This window comes from Squalius cephalus, assembly GCF_949319135.1.
Source record: "Squalius cephalus genome assembly, chromosome: 24".
Taxonomy (NCBI): Eukaryota; Metazoa; Chordata; class Actinopteri; order Cypriniformes; family Leuciscidae; genus Squalius; species Squalius cephalus.
The window spans coordinates 2,912,540-2,929,697 of record NC_137145.1 but is presented as its reverse complement, the minus strand read 5'-3'; the positions used below and the strand labels follow the sequence as shown (position 1 = coordinate 2,929,697).

The window sequence follows — 17,158 nt, the reverse complement described above, 5'->3', positions numbered from 1 at the left end:
AAATAACTAGAAGTGTTTTTCAGAGAAACGATTGTGAACTCAGCATGTTTCCTAAATATCTGCAAATATATTATGGTATTTTTATGCTTTAGTACAGTCAAAAACTTACATACAGCACCTTTAATGTGTATTTATGTAAAATTCAGAAACCCTTGTTATTAGCGACACCTGTGGGTGTTAGGTGAACTGCAGCAGCAACTATTGCTCGTGCTGGAACTCGTGCACACGTAACATACAAGAGACTGAATGTGATTCAATGCCATGATATACTCACGGTAAAGCTGTTTTTTGTTCTTTGCTTAGAAATAAAAAGAAGTTGTAAATACCTTTGCAGGGATATAGCTAAGTTTGTAACATCCCGACGCTGCTGAGCGACGTTTAGATGAATATCTAAACGCACTTTCTGCGCACTTTCCTCTCAATAACACAATAAACACAATAAACACCAACACATGACAGCGGTGAGAAAATAGCAGTTAAGAAATCATCTGATGATATGGATGTGAATAAGTGATTCACCGACATCATGACCGACATGAGGTAATTAAAATTACACTGTTACCATAGTGTAATTATAAAGTAGGTCTATATTTGAGACTGACTATATAGATCTGAATATGGGAGACTTCGTTTGAATGAATCCCTTTTCTTTGCAACACATTGCCATTACAGTACCGAATCTTTTGGTATTATACTGAATAGTGTATAAGCATTATTGTCATGTGTCATAGAACGGAAGGGTGGCTCTCGGGTACGCGCATAACCGTCACATCTTTTGGTTTTCCCGGCAAAAACGACCCGAGTCCATCACATGAAATCAGTCTACAGGCTTTCATAGACTACCTAGGAAGTCGGGGATGTGTCTTGTTCTTTAAGTCTTGTGAAAAGCTGTTAACACGCAAAAAAAAAAAAAAAAAAAAAACGCGATTAATACATGAAAATTAAATCCCCTTTAAAGGATTGCATTTAAAGCTGCAGTCCCTAACTTTTTTGTGTTCAAAAATTACAAAATGAATATAATGAGCGAGTACATCATGAATCCATTTTTCAAACCGTGTTTTTGTCTTCTGAATCACTACGGTACACTTATAATAAGTGTTTATATTCGGACTATTTTAGACTGGTGACTCGTCATAGACATAAATAGAAGTAGTTCCGGCAACAATGTTCTTCCGCAAAACGCATGAAGTTCTGTTTATTAACCGCTAGAGCGCCGATTTCTCTAGCGATGAAATTTTTATGAGCTGTTTAATTCATAAAATGCAATTAAAATGTAAAACATCATTAAAACAAAATTAATTAAACTATTCATATAATGATCTCATGAGGGGAACCCCTAAAAGGTAAGTGTCTGACTGAACCTTTTAAAGTTCTAGAACCTTTTCTTCTAACAGTGTATAAAGCATCATGCTGGCAAACTTTACACACTCACACAGTCCATTTCTTGTAAATCATTTGTGTATACATGTTGTTTTACGGGTCATATTACTGTAAAACAGCTAAACTCCTTTTAGCTGGCTGATCTCAAAATATAGAAGAAAAAATATTGGAGTTTTATGGTGTGGTTTATGCATTTATGGGTTATTAAGCAAAAAGTGTCCAGCTTCAGTTTATTCCAAATGCATGAACAAACTACTACCTCATGTGTTAGTTCATGCCTCGTGAAAACAGTTACCGACCATTTGTATATTTGTTTATTATGTTTATTAATGCGAGGGTGTCGTAAAACGTCACCTCAGCTCTTTCCAAATGTGTGTGTGTGTGCTTGCTCTAAGCCTTTTGTGTATATTTCTCCAGCATTAGCTCATGTCTGGATTTTCACTCAGGCGCTGTGGAGGACACACTCCCTATTGATTGATGCATTGGTGGGGGCCTCCGGGCCGCGTTGGAATTAGTTTTACTTTACATCCAAAAACCTCCTGCTTGTTATTTGCGTATTAAAGCTGGCAGACTACTGTAACCCAATTACTATATGCATAAAGAAATTAATACTCGTATTCAGCAAGGATGCAGCACAACTATTTTCAACATTGATTATAATAAGTAATGAGCATAAAATCATCATATTGATTTCTGAAGGATCACGTGACACTGAAGACTGGAGTAATGATCCTGAAAATTCAGCTTTGATCACAGGAATGTATTACATTTTAACATCTATTCACATAGATAATAGTCCTTTTAAATTGTAATAATACTCCACAATAGTAGGTACTTCTGCATCCATTAGACAAAAACGTTATTGCTCAGAGGTTGAGCTCATTTAGAGCTTTATAATGTTCAGATTCAGAATTATGTTTTAAAGTGCGTTGTCTCAGACTTGCTCCTAAAATTCATTGTTGAAATTTCTTCCGGAGAGAAAACATTGACTTTACTAAATCTCATTGGTGTCTTGGAGAAATAGATCAGTATTTTAGAATCAATAATCCTTAAAACATGAAAATATATAATATATATATATACTTTAGAAGCAAAACTGATATTGTTTTAAGGTAATTATATTCTGAATGAAGTTTTTATCCCAATGGCAGATTGGGACCTTGTTTTAAGCATAGACCTTCCTACGTTTAGTTATATTTATGCTTGAAATAAGAAAAAACGATTTAAAGTGAGGTAAGAGAAATAAACGTAAGGTATTTGTTTTGTGTGTTTCCTGCAGGATCGGGTCTTGCAGACGGTGGCGTTCAGCGCTGGGACTGAAAGAAGAGCCTGTCTCTCTCACACACACACTGGCTGGTGCAGTATGTTTTCATTGCAGTTAGACAATCTGTTTATTTTAGCCGTCTGAGAGAGTAACATGAAGATGATGGGCAGCCCAGAGGCGTGTGTGTGTGTGTGTGTGTGTGGCATCTAGATGTTGCACCCTGATAGTTGCATGTTAGTTGCAAGCTCAAAGCTCAAAGCTCAAAGCTCCAGGTCGACCCCGTACAGAATGAGTGTGTGAACACTGAACTGATGGTGTTGTCAGTCTCACTGTCTGCCTTTAGAAAACACACACTGATCTATTGCACAATGTCATCAGTCAAAGCACAAATCTTGTCCGTCACTGGCGACAGCAAACCCAGCGACAAATGCTTTAGCGTTTAACCGGACACTCGACAACTCGACGACACTTGGGCCTTAACTGGTTTTGTGTGGCAACTAAAAAAAAAGTACTATACTTTATTATTGTAATACATGTGTTTAGAATTTATGAATTCATTATGCTGATAATATTACATTAATTTTATCATAAATATTAATACAATATCCATCTGGTTAATTTAATTTTAGTATATACATTTTAACATTAATTTAATTTTATTTATAATATTACTGATATTAATTCATATTAATACACTATCAGTTTTAATATGAATTTCATTTTAATATTTTATTAATTCAAACAATAATTTAATTTTAGTAAATTAATATAACTAACATTAATTAATAACAATACACTATAATTTCAATTTTAATTTAAATATTAATATTAATTAATAGTATCCATTTAAAAATTAATTTAATTTGAATACTAATTTTGACATTAATTATTAATTTATTAATATTAATACACTATCTTTTTTTAATATTACTTTAATCATATGATTAATATTATTTATATTAATACCTTTTATATAATTTTAATATTATATATAATTTTAGTATTAATATCACTCAAATTAATTATTAATTATTTATTTATTTTATTATTAAAATAATTATGAATCAATATTAATGCACTACATCTTAATATAACTTTAATTTTAATATAATAATTATTATTAGCAGTAGTATTATCCATTTTATTATGAATTTAATTTTAATATTATATGAATTCTAACATTATTTAATTTTAGTATGAATATCACAAATATTAATTTATAGTAATACAATATCCATTTTTATTAAATTTTAGTATTACAATTATTTTTAATTAATATTAATACAATATCCATCTTAATATAACTTTAATTTTAATATAATAATATTATTATTATTATTATAACAACTACTACTACATTAGTAATATGAATACTACCAATATAATATTAAATACAATATTAATAATAATATTTTTTAAATACAGTACATTACAATTAGTTAATTAAAATATTATGTGAACTCTTAACAGTATTTTCTTTTGCCTTGTGTTGTTTTGTTCATGCCATTCTGTCCATGTTGGGTTCGACTGGATGCACAACCTCAAAACACAAGGCAAGTTGATTGGCTAATTGATTTTTTTTATTTTTTATAATAATAATAAAATTACATGATATACATTTTAATATAGGCCTAAATAAAAATACAACATAATATATATAAAAAATAGACCTATTATATAATTAGTTGCACGCTTATATATGGGGTTTTGCAATCCACCATCTGAAATGACATGATGGTGACAGCCGCTTTGTTAAGAAGCGCGTGCGTAAGATTAGCGTTGATGTTTTACATTAGTGCTGCTATTACCAGAGACAAACCTATAGATGGACATCCAGTGGAAGGCGAGACTGAGCTCAGAGAGGTATTTTTGGAGCCCACCATGTTTGACATTGAGGATATTTGAGAAGTTCGGGGTCCCGGGGAAGAGGAGGAGGAGGGGGGGGGCAGCATTCCTGCCCCTGTCCATATATATTACACCCCCAACGTGCACACCGACAACGGCAAAACAGATGAGAGAAACTTAATCCCCGGCCTGAAGGGCAGTAGTGTGTGGAGTCTTTCATTTGAGCGAGTCGCCGGCTCACCTGAGTCAACAGCGGCGCTCATTACGTTACCTAAAGTAATTGGCGTAGCCTGATTTCTCCAGAACCAAACCCTTCAACACACCTCGGTAAAACCTAAGCTCCCGTGGCAATTATCCCGTCTTTGTTTGTCTATTAAAAACCCCTCCCTAATGAGGCGAGCTCCTTAAAACCTTGATGGTTTTCATTAGCCGACTGTAAATCTCAGAACGCGCGTTCAAGCTAACGGGAAGATACTCATCAGCAGCTAATGAATTTATGACGGGGAACCTGGCTATTAAAGGCAGTTGAGCTTTAATTTCATTAGATTGGGCCTCGCTAGGTAAAGCAGCGGGCGACGGGCCCTCAGGATTAGCTAATGGCCGTGTTGCAGTTAAATAGTGACTCGGGTGGCAGCGCCTCATTGGCCATTGTGTGTTTAACGCGCCGTTAAAGTGGCAGTAATTGACAACAGCTGGAAGCCTGCTTGAGGCAGGGTCTGGCGTGGGTTCCTCCTGAAGATCGTCGCTCTCTCCCTGTGGACCAATTGCAGAAGTTTACGAGTGTCTGTCTGTGTGTATCCTCTCTCTCTCTCGCTCTCTCTCTCTCTCCGTGCCTGTGGAGGAACATGTGGCATTCATGTACTGGAGAGATGCAAATAAATAATCCGTAATTGCTCACAAACCTTTCAATCTTGATCGTAACCCGGATTGCATGTTTCATAATCCCACTAACGTGGAACAGATTTCCATTTCTGCATGCATTAACCGCACAGGAAGTGACATCAGCAGTGCGTTCGGCTTCACCTTCCTCTGGGAGACGGGGAAATTCTTCCTTCAGACGAAGAGAAATAGCAGTTTTTGAGGAAACCGTTCCAGGATTTTTCTCCATTTAATGCAAGTGAACAGGGATCATCATGACCCATCCAGTCTCACTACAAAATGCTGGGTTGTTTCAACCCATGGTTGGGTCAAATATGGACTAACCCAACCATTGGTTTAAATATTTATGGTTTGTCCATATTTGACCCAACCATGGGTTGAAACAACTCAGTATTTTTTAGAGTGTATTTAAGTCCAAATCCATATTTAAGCAGCTTCAATGGCTCCAGCCAGCAAATCAGGGATTTATCAAGTGAAATGATCAGTCATTAAAAAAAAAAAAAAAATGCTTTTAACAACAAATGTCCGCCTTGGTCCACAGTGATTATGTCACGTGAAAGGTTGTGACCTCAAGGCGAGCGTTTGTAATTAAAAAGCATATCATTTTTCTTTTTTTCTGAAAATGATGCATCATTTCGCTAGAGATGACTCTCAGGTTCAGACTATATCAGCCTGATTTTGGCCCGATCCGTTTGTCGTGGAGATTCGTAAAGGACAACGTGTGTCGGGACGCAAGAATTGATTGTTTCATCTCGTATAGAGTCTCATAGTCATCGTAAACCAGATGTTTCATAATCCCACTAAAGTACAACAGATTTCCATTTCTGCACAGGAAGTGACATCAGCAGTGCGTTCGGCTTCACCTTCCCCCGAGAGACGAAGAAATTCTTCCTTCAGCCGAAGAGAAATGACAGTTTTTGAGGAAACCGTTCCAGGTTTTTTCTCCATTTAATGCAAGTGAACGAGGATCACCATAATCCATCCAGTCTCACTAAAAAATGCTGGGTTGATTCAACCCATGGTTGGGTCAAATATGGACAAACCATAAAAATTTAACCCAATGGTTAGGTTTGTCCATATTTGACCCAACCATGGGTTGAAACAACTCAGTATTTTTTAGAGTGTATTTAAGTCCATAATCCACATTTAGGCAGCATCAATGGAGGCAACAAATTAGGGTTTCATCTAGTGAAATGATCAGTCATTTTCAGAAAAAAATAAATGCTTTTAACTACAAAGGTTTGTAATAAAAAAAAATAATAAAAAAAATAAAATCTGAAAATTATGCATCGTTTCGCTAGAGATTTTGTCCCGATCCGTTTGTGGCAAGAATCGATTGTTTAATCTGATATAGTGTCTCATAGTGATGTTTCAGCGTGCAACAGATTTCCATCTCTGCATGCATTTACCGCACAGGAAGTGACATCAGCAGTGCGGTGTCGTGATGCGTTCGGCATCACCTCGGCGTCTCCCGCTCCCTCCGGGAGTCCTGCCGAGGGTCGGAGTGTGTCGGTGTGTGTGTACGGATCCGATCCGTGGAGCAGAACGGGTGTGTTGTTCATGAAAGAGTGAAGTGTGTTCGCGACGACTGCTTAGCAACGCTTCCCGGCGGCCCGCGTCCCCAGAGAGGCTCGAGCTGGTTCAGACACATTCATTAACCAAGAGGGAATCTTAGGACGGATTAAATATTCATGTTGTTTACAGGAACAAAAGCTGCCATTAATGAATAAAGGCATTGTCTATCTCACTGTACGCAGCCCCATCATGAGGGCTGAGCAAACGTATTTACATACCTGCTAAATTCAGCCAGGAATCGCTCCAGCTTCAGTGTCGTCTTCAATCGCCTGTTTCTCAAATCCTTTTAGGTGATTAGAACGACTATATGGGGAAATATTTGCAGTCACAGCTTGAATTTACAATGCAACACACACATTAGCAGGGCTAAAGGCACACCTTAAGATAAATGTGCTTTTCACTACTTCCATAGTGTATGACTGCGGAAAAATAGATACGTTTGTATTGGAGCAACAGATTTTGAGTGAAAATAAATCATAGAAGTTGTTTATTTTGTTTAAAAATCTTATAAATGTATGAAATGGGGAGGTGGGCCTTTTACAAATACTTTAGGTAAAATAATATGTTTTTAACAATGTTTGAATACTTGTTCACTTTGCAAAGTTTGTACTATTTTCAGTTTATTTTGATAAACTGTTCATTTTTGTTCAGTAAATATACTGTCATTAAATATGTTAGTATAAAAATATAGTTTGAAAATACAGAAATAAAATGATTTCAAAAAGTAAAGATTCTGAAAGCATCGAAGGAGATCCCATAATAATTTGATATAGATTTACAGTAGTAACAATAAAAGATATTTCAATATATGATTAAATGATTAATATCATTTTTTTTTTTTTTAAATATGATGGTTTTATTATAAATATGGTGATTATCTCAAAGTATATAACTTAATATATGATATTTGCCAACAAAAGTTGCTGCCTTCAATTTTTAAGTATAACAAACTTGGATGTTTAAGTCATTTAAAATTAAATTACATTAAACCGACTTAAAAAAATAGTTGGAACTTGTAAAAAATTTTTAAAATTGCTTCACTTATTTTGATAAGTTAAAGCAATGTAAAACATATGTTTTTTGCCTGATTTGCAACAAATCAGAGTCTTATCTATAGTGAAATGATCAGTCATTTTCAGAAAAAAATAATGCTTTTAACTACAAATGTCCACCTTGGTCCACAGTGAATATGTCACGGGAAAGGTCGTGACCTCAAGGCGAGCGTTTGTAATTAAAAAGCATAAACATTTGTTTTTTTCCTGAAAATGATGCATCGTTTCGCTAAAGATGACTCTCAGGTTCAGACTATATCAGCATGATCCTGGCCCGATCCGTTTGTCGTGGAGATTCGTAAAGGACAACGGGCGTCGGGACGCAAGAATCGATTGTTTCATCTCGTGTAGAGTCTCATAGTGGACGACGACTGACGCCACGATTGTTACGCTTCACGATGTCCTGACAGTCACTGGCTCCGCCTTCTCGATGACATCACACACATTGTTAAAGACGGCAAGTGACGATTGGTCGGAAAGCGACGTGTAGTCTGACATGTTTGATTTCGAATTAAGAGTCGAAATCGCATAATCTGACACAGTGACTATCATAACAGACAAAAATATTGTCTGAACCCGGCATTATTCATTGGCCCTTTGAAGCTGCCTAAATATGGTTACAGCGATCCCTGTTCACTTGCACTGGATGAAGAAAAAGTCTGGAATGTTTTCATGCAAACCCTTAATTTATCTTTGGCTGAAGAAATGTTCGTTTTTGGATGAACTGTTCCTTATTTTTCTGTTCAGAGTGTTTTACAGCACTGGCAGATTTTACACGCTTTAAGAATAAACAAGTTAAAATCTGCCAGTGCAGTTCACAATCTATGAATACAAGTCATAAGATTTTGTGCAAGTAAATGATCTTGTTTCAAAACTAGACATTTTAACAGGGAAATGAGACAAATGCCTGTTAAGAATAGGATTTTTGGATGAGCCGCATCAGTGAAGTACGTGTTCCAATCAGATTTGAGGGACAAGTTTACCGTTCATTAAGTTTAGGCTTACAACCAGGATTATGAGCTTCTACATCAGTGTTATTCACCCGTCCAGGGTTCCCACGGGTCCTTGAAATCCTTGAAAGTTTGTGAATCTGAAAAAGAAAGTTTTTGAAAATTAACACGCATAGATACAGATCCTTGAAAGTGCTTGAATTTATTTTGTGCAAGAAGTTTTCTGGAAAAAAATTCCATATTATTCCCTCCGGTCCGCTAATGTGTTATTACGCCAACACTTCGTGGCCTGCGCGCACTAGCTTGCTTGATTATCGTTAGTTACGCGCATTTACACGTTACGTTAAGTGTTTCCCGCACACAAAACTACTATGATGGATCCTCAACGTTTCACAGATACAATGAAACATTGCGAAAATAGGCTGGTTACATGAGCCTAAGCTCTTTTTAATAAAAGCCATGCAAATCACCATAATATCCATAATATCAGATCATTTGAAAATACAGTTTAGGAGGATCTACCAAATATTCTTCAGTTTTATGCAAAACAGAAATACCACAAATGTGACCCTGGATCACAAAACCAGTCACGAGTCGTACGGGTATATTTGTGGCAATAGCCAACAATACATTGTATGGGTCAAAATGATCGATTTTTCTTTTATGCCATTATCATTAGGATATTAAGTAAAGATCATGTTCCATGAAGATATTTTGTAAATTTCCTACCGTAAATATATAAAACATGTATTTTTGTGAGTGAATGCAGCACAATCGCCAACATAAATGAACAACTTTAAAGGAGATTTTCTCAATGTTTAGATTTTGTTGCATCCTCAGATTCCAGATGTTCAATAGTTGTATCTCGACCAAATATTGTCCTATCCTAACAAACCATACATCAATGGAAAGATTATTTATTCAGCCTTCAGATGATGTATACATCTCAGTTTCGAAAAATTGACCCATGTGACTGGTTTTGTGGTCCAGTGTCATAAATAGAATATCAGATCTCTGTAGCCAAAAATAAATGATTTTTTGCATAGTTTGACACATGAAAACTGTAACAATGTATCTTACAAGCTAACACGATGTAACCTTGCTCTCTCTTGATATGTGTCTCTCTTGAATTTGAAGGTATTTGACCTGGAAAGTCCTTGAAAGGTCCTTGTATTTGAAGTTACCCGAGGTGTGGGAACCCTGCCTGTCATTCCCCTCTGATTTTAGGGATAACTTACGGGTAGATTTAAGATTAAATTTTCAGACAGGAATGTTGTTCCAGAATCAACAAAATATGTTCATCCAGAAATTCATCTGCAAAATCACAGTGCGGCTGATTTGTGTGTGTGTGTGTGTGCATTATGCATGATAGTGTGTTAAATGATGCAGTGTTGATCCTCAAGTAAAGTTATCTTTAAAAAGACTAATTAAAAACTCATTTAAAAAAGACTAATTAAAATGAATAAAAAAAAGACTAATTAGAAATTAGGTCATTTTTAAAATTAAGTCGGATAAATGGGCATAATGCTTACATCACGTAACCAGGCAATAAATGCTAATTTTCAATATTATTGTGAGTTTTTTTTGTCATAACCAGTCGCTACTGTAATAAGTGACAGAACATTATAGAGTTTCTATTTCAGTGGCTTCATGTTTGATAGTCTCGCCCACATTCACTGCAAATATATATATATTTTTTTTCCTTACCCAGTTTGCACTTTTTTTGTTAAGCATAAACATTTTGGAAAACAATGATTTAAGAACGTTTTGATAGTTGTACTAGAAAACAAGACAAGAGTAACGAGTAATAAAATTGGTAACACTTCATTTTAGTGTCATTGTTACATATGTTACATGTACTTACTATAGTAATAACAGTAAATTATGCATAATTACATGCAACTAACCCTCAACCAAACCCTAATCCTACCCTAACCCTATAGTAAGTATATGTAGTTAATTAATATTACTCAGTACTTAAATATATAATTACACTGTAACAATGACACCTTAAAATAAAGTGTAACCTAATTTTCGTAACACTTTATTTTACAGTGTCCTTGTTATATATGTTGCATGCACTTACCATAGTAATAACAGTAAATTATGCATAATTGCATGCAACTAACCCTCAACCAAACCCTAACCCTACCCTAACCCTATAGTAAGAACCCTCAGTACTTAAATCTATAATTACACTGTAACAATGACACCTTAAAATAAAGTGTAACCATATTTTTTTTTGCAGTGCTGAAATCTCATTGCTGCACATGATTATTAAATGAACCTTTAATGTATATTAAGCCTCAGATATCTTCTGATTGCATCAGGTTGCACAGCACATGCACATTTTTATTGCCGACAGACAAAAAGTCTTGCTGTCAAATAGCTGTTAAAAAGCATTATGGAAAATGTGTTAAGTTGTGCATGGGAAAATGCAGCTAGAGGGTCGTTTTCTTGAGTTTGTGTAGATTAAAGTCACTTTTTTTTTTTTTTTTTTTTTAACCGTTGAGAATATAATTCCGGTGAGCTGAACTAGTTAATGTCTCATTATCTGTCAGCAGATTCCTCCTGATCTACGAAGGTCTGGATTTCGCTTGCGGATCGTGGGTGCAAAAAGAGTGATCGATTTGTGGGGAACTGTGCATGTGATACGCCATGACAGAACGCTTGTACTTGCTTGTAGCGTCTGTATAAAGCCCAAACCCACGTAAACACACACTCACAGAGGCGGTATACAGAATCTTTACTCCTTTCTTCTCGTATCTTTCCCCATCAACACCTTTGTTTGACAGTCTGCATGCAAATGGGCCAGGTAATGAGAAAGACAGAGAGAGAGTTTGCTTAAAAGCAGCAGCCCGAGCCTCTTTGTTCCCCCACCTGCATCTGTTGAAGCGTGGCTAGGAGAAGCAGTGCTGTCATGTGAGTGACAGATATTGAGGATAATTGTCTTCTTTCTCTGTGTTGCTCCACTGCAGTTGTGAGTTAAGCAGAGGAGAGAGAGAAATCGTAGGCGGTGGGGAAAGAGCACTTTTACTGGGGAAAACTCTCCACTGTGATTGTCTCTGCGCTCTTCTGGACAGCCTAAAGTAATACGGTATTGCTGAGGATTTGTAGTGGGGTTTTTTTTTTTGAGCGCTACAACTGAAGGTAATACCACGGTATTCCTTCCAGATGTGCTAAACCAGGTATATTACCATCTGATACCATCACTTCACCATTCTTCACTACTGTAGCACACTAAAAACTAGTTTATCTTCCAGTTAAAACATTGAAAAATCCTTTAAACAAGATGATTTTGCTTTAGCAACACTGCGGAAGATATTGAGCATTTGTTCAGAGATTGTATGTATTTTGTCTTTACTTGTTTTAGGTAAAAAGAAAAGTGAAAAAAGATCAAATCTGTGAAAACAAGTCTTAATATTTTTTTTTCTATTTCTTTAGCTCAATTAAATTTGTCTTGTTTTAGGGATTCAAACATATTTTTATTGGAAAATTAGTTAAAGTAAGAGGAATAATGTTAAACCTGAGGAACATTTTATTGTTCGGTGACTTTAAATATTAATTGTGTCTCTCCTAAAATTCTTAGCGGGGAATAAAATAAGATTATTAAACTAAGGATCGTTAATAGTTGATTAAAACACCTATTCAAAGAAAAATTGTATGATTTTAAGATTTTATGCTTATGAATAGAAGTATTAACTTTGTCTCAGATTTTTCTTGTTGGTGAGAAAGTAAAATAAACACAATTAAAAGTGTTATAAAAATGAATACGGATGGCAAGTTCATATTGAGATCTTTTGATTGCATATCTGAGCATTGTTTGAGACACTGTTGAGATCTCTCCTGAAACTCGTGTAAGATCATTGGGATATTTGTTCATGGATAAAAATCGAATCTGTATTTGCGCTCTATTTGATCCCATTTCTCTCTATGAGAAACAATTGAGATGTTAAAGAGATCTCATTTGGCTCTCATTTGTGTTTTTCTATACATCATTTTCTGATAAGAAATTCGCTGAATCTGATTTCTCTGTAAAGGTCCCAATATATTTCAAGCGAAATCGAAGAACGAACTGGTGTTGACATCATTTCGAACATAATCAGGTCAAAACTAAGTTTGATTGGAGTTCGTTTCAGGAGTTACTCGTTTCAGGAGCCCTACTGGCTGCACAAAAATAATATTTTTCAAATAAATATTTTTATATATGGGAGTTTACAGCATTCAGTCACCGAATATCCCACGATTATGCCAAGCGATTGCTTTGGTCTACTGCTGATAAATGATGACTACTTTGTTAAATTTATGTTATTTATATCATACCTGTAAACTCGATACATTTCGACCAGGAAAGTTTTGATGGCATTTTTCATGTTTAACTCTTTCCCTTCCGATGACGGAAATCTGCGGCTTATTACACAATAAAACTTCTGAAAGAGTACAAAATCTCCTGATCAAAACAGGGAAGAAGTAGAAGAAGCAGAAACAAGCAATATCATATGTAAAATAACGCGATCATCAACATTAAACAGCATATAAATCAAAACTGCCTTACGTTACTGAATGAAATGTGACCAAAAAATGAATACGGATGAGCTTTAGGACTGTGAAGCTTTGGAGTGATGGACTCGATCGACGACTCCTGTGTTCAGATCATCATTCTGAATCCCATCCGTTCGTAGTCTTTGACAAAAACGTGATTTTCTCAGCGATTTGCTCAAAATGTTGCTTTTTTAATGAAACTTACACATTCAAGTGTTGATAAAAATTGTAAAAAAATGCATGAAACTAGAATAAAATGTGTTTTTTTGTTGTTGTTGTTAAAAAGCAGAGGTCTATGGTCGTGGGAACTAGGGGTGCTTTTTGTTTTTCAACCTGTTTTTTAAGAACACCTTCAACCTTTATAAAATTACTCTAAAGATTATTTTGTTTTTATATGTTGTCGTATAGGGTTTTATGACTCTAAAAGAAATGAATATATCATAAGGCAATTTAAAGCCGATCTGGCATGGAGTGAGTGACGTGACACTGGTTGAGGACCAGCATCTCAGAACTGATTTGACAAGCATATAAAACATATAGATGTATTGATTAAAGCATTCATCGGCATTAGCGGCAGTTCACACAGAACGTCAACCGTTCCACTCTGCTACTTTTCCATTGTTTTTCAGTGTGAACGCACTACTCGTGTTTAACTGTTCGCGCATGACACGGCATTCGTGAAACGCAGCACTCAAGTTAAAATAAGTTCAACTAAAACGCGCCTCGAGACCTTGCGTTTCCACTGCCCGCTTTTGGCGTCTTGCGTTTTCGCTTTGAAAGATTATGCTTTCTGTGTGAACCGGCACTCCTGAGTGAGCATCATAAGGTAATATGCAGATTTGTGTGCTGTGCTTTTTTAAAATGTATCATGAGTTCTGAACGTTCTCACAAATCTGTAGGCTACTCATTCATTTGTATGTTCATCTTTTTGTTTGGACTGTTTAATATTAGGATTTTGTTTAAAAAAAAACTCTACCATAGCTCCGCCCCACAATATCAAGCCCCGCCCATTAAGCCCCGCCCCCATCACCCCCCTGGTAAAATATGTTCACTGAAAAAAAAGATTAGTTGAATTTAGTAGTTGTTTTTATGTTAAGTGGTTGCACACAATTGATTTTAGCTACATTTAAACAAATACATTAAGTTGAACTAAAATTGATTACATTTTATATAACATTTTTTTATTAAATTCAACGAATCATTTTTTCAGTGTTCCCGCGGCTATGAGAGGGTCTGTTCTTTCTTTTAAATATATATTGCATGCTCATGTATTCATGCAACAAAATATTCAGGAGGCCATGAAAATGCATATAATCCATTTATTTTGTTATCGAGAAAACTGCATTTCACACTTCCTATTACCTCTAAGCAAAGAACGAAAAAGAACTTGGCCGTGAGTGAGTAAACCGGGGTCTGTTTTCATCCTTGATTGTCTGTTTGTAATGTCGTTCAATTTTAAGGGGCAGTTAAAGTGTAAAGACATGTGTTTTCGATGAGGTCGTTGTTCCTCCGAGAACAGTTTTGTGGAAAAGGGGGGGGGTATTTTGCACACCTTGGGGGAGGGAGGGGGGTGTGCATGTGGACAGGAGAGACATTTTTCCGAACTCTAGCAGGGGAAAGGGTGTAAAAGCAGGCCTGCCCTTCCTCCCCCTCCCTGGGTCACCGGCTGCTCCTCTCTCTCGTCTCTCTTACTCTGGGAAGGTTAGAAAAAGTAGCGGCGCTGCCAAAGGAAACAGTGGCTTTTTTTTTTCCCCGAGCTCTGCAGTGTCTAGAGAAACTTGAGAGCGGTCCAGGTTTGGTTCCCTGGTAACGGTGCCGTGGAGAGGAGGCCCCGCTCCATCATCTGACGCGCTCATGGGAAGGATGACGAGAAACGTTTTCTTTTGGGTCGAAAATACACTCCTATACAACATCCATCATAAAAATGAAAAATGCACATGCTGAATAGAAGCACCTCCACATTACTCTCTCCGCTACTTTATTTTTTTTTTACATTTAACTACTTTTTTCCATTTTATGAAATGTGAATGATGATTACCCTGTTTGAAACTCACTGCCATGAGACTAGAGACTTGTTTGTGTGTTTCTGTGTGGTTACTGGAGAGTTGTTGTTAGTATGTTGCTATATGGTGTTCTGAGTGGTTGTCAGTGTGTTGAAATGTGGTTTCTAAAATGTTCTGAATGGTTGTTAATGTGTTGCTGTGTGGTTGTGACCAGGGCTTGACATGAACTTTTTTGCTCTCCAGCCACTATGGCTATTGGTTTTCCAAAGTAACCAAGCACTCAGCATTTTCTCTGGCCACAGTTTTGACATTGATACCATGCACTCTCAGAAAAAAAGGTACAAAAGCTGTCACCGGGACAGTTCCCTTCAAAAGGGTATTAATATGTACACTTTTGGTACTAATATGTACATTTGAGGGACTAATATGCACTCTTTAGGTACAAAGGTGTACCTTTTGAAAAGATACCACCACAGTGACCTTTTTTTCTGAGAGTGAAGGAAAAAAAAAACTCAGGATTATTAGGCTACTGTCACTTTAAAGGGATATTTCACCGCTGGAAAGATGAATGTGTATTTAAATTGGGTCATTTATGTAGTTCAAATGTGAAATTATTTTAGAAGTTGGTGCCTTCTAGACTGAGAAAAGCCAGAAAATGTATTTTTGGCTCATGTGAATGAAAGACAACAACTCCCAGAATGCACTTGCTTCGCTGCCCTACGAGGACACTCCCAAGCCACGCCCACCGGTTACAGAGGGCAGTATCGGGAGAAATGATACAGCTAGGCTACTAGTCGACTCGAAACTGAAAAGACGGCGTTTTATCGTGAGATCCCCCTATGGGCGGGTTGAAGACATGCGGGACGAGCTCCTCCTACTGGCTGTAGTCTCTCGCCTCTGGACAAAAAAGCTTCAGATGACGATAAATGACGATTTTTACGTCATCTGAGGTTTTTTTCCAGACACACAATACAGAAATCTCTCATCTCAGGGGGACATGAGGGAGGGAAGCACGGCCATTCGAGAATACTACCGGGTTTCTACTGATACAAAGCTTAATGCTAATCGGTGAAGTATCACTTTAAGACCTGACACACTGATCCATTACACTAGCCGCGTTTCCATTACCCTTCAAATTGCGCAAATTGAAATTGCGAATTGAAAATACGCCCAATGGAAACACGTCAATTTCGCAAAAACTCCCATTTATCACAAAAAAGTTTTTACGCTCGCATGAGGGGGTTTTTCAGGCAATGCGAAAAAGAAAATATTTCGCAAAACTGCAATGGAAACAGTTTTTGCGCATTTACAGTCACCTGACGTAGATGACGCGGTGTGTTTGGACAGAATACGAGACTGAGCTCTTTATTAAATTCATAAAAGACAGAAGAATTACAGGAATACTGGATTCTAAACCTCAAAGAAATGCCACAATCAAGACCTCGAAGCAGAAATGAGGGAGAAACACCCAGAAACACCTCATATGTGCCGCTCACAGACACAGTATAAGGGTCTTTCCTTGCCATTAATGCTTGGATACACGCCTACGTTTCCTTCCATTAATAATAATAATGTCTAGTGCGGTACGTGGCTGTGATATACCTAAACTTACCAACTTACTTTGCCATGATTTTTGGAATGACTTATCGCGAGAGGAAAAAATGACGT

General features: G+C 36.5%; 1 protein-coding gene across 3 annotated transcripts in view; it reads left to right on the top strand.

The window, feature by feature from the left end:
* Nucleotides 1–216: 216 nt before the first annotated feature.
* LOC307152277 (uncharacterized protein) overlaps nucleotides 217–17,158 on the top strand; it is a 46,250-nt gene continuing 29,308 nt past the window's right edge. Inside the window, exons 1-2 of one of the 3 annotated variants that reach the window (XR_013819985.1) lie at nucleotides 217–275; nucleotides 2,660–2,736. Coding sequence is in view for 2 of the 3 variants with exons in the window: in XM_079860783.1 (XP_079716909.1) it covers nucleotides 1,324–1,343; nucleotides 2,660–2,741 (102 nt within the window). In the remaining variant the exon portion in view is untranslated. Of the gene's footprint in view, nucleotides 276–1,273; nucleotides 1,344–2,659; nucleotides 2,742–17,158 lie in introns of those variants that run through there. The other 2 variants (XM_079860784.1, XM_079860783.1) reach the window with 2 other exon arrangements.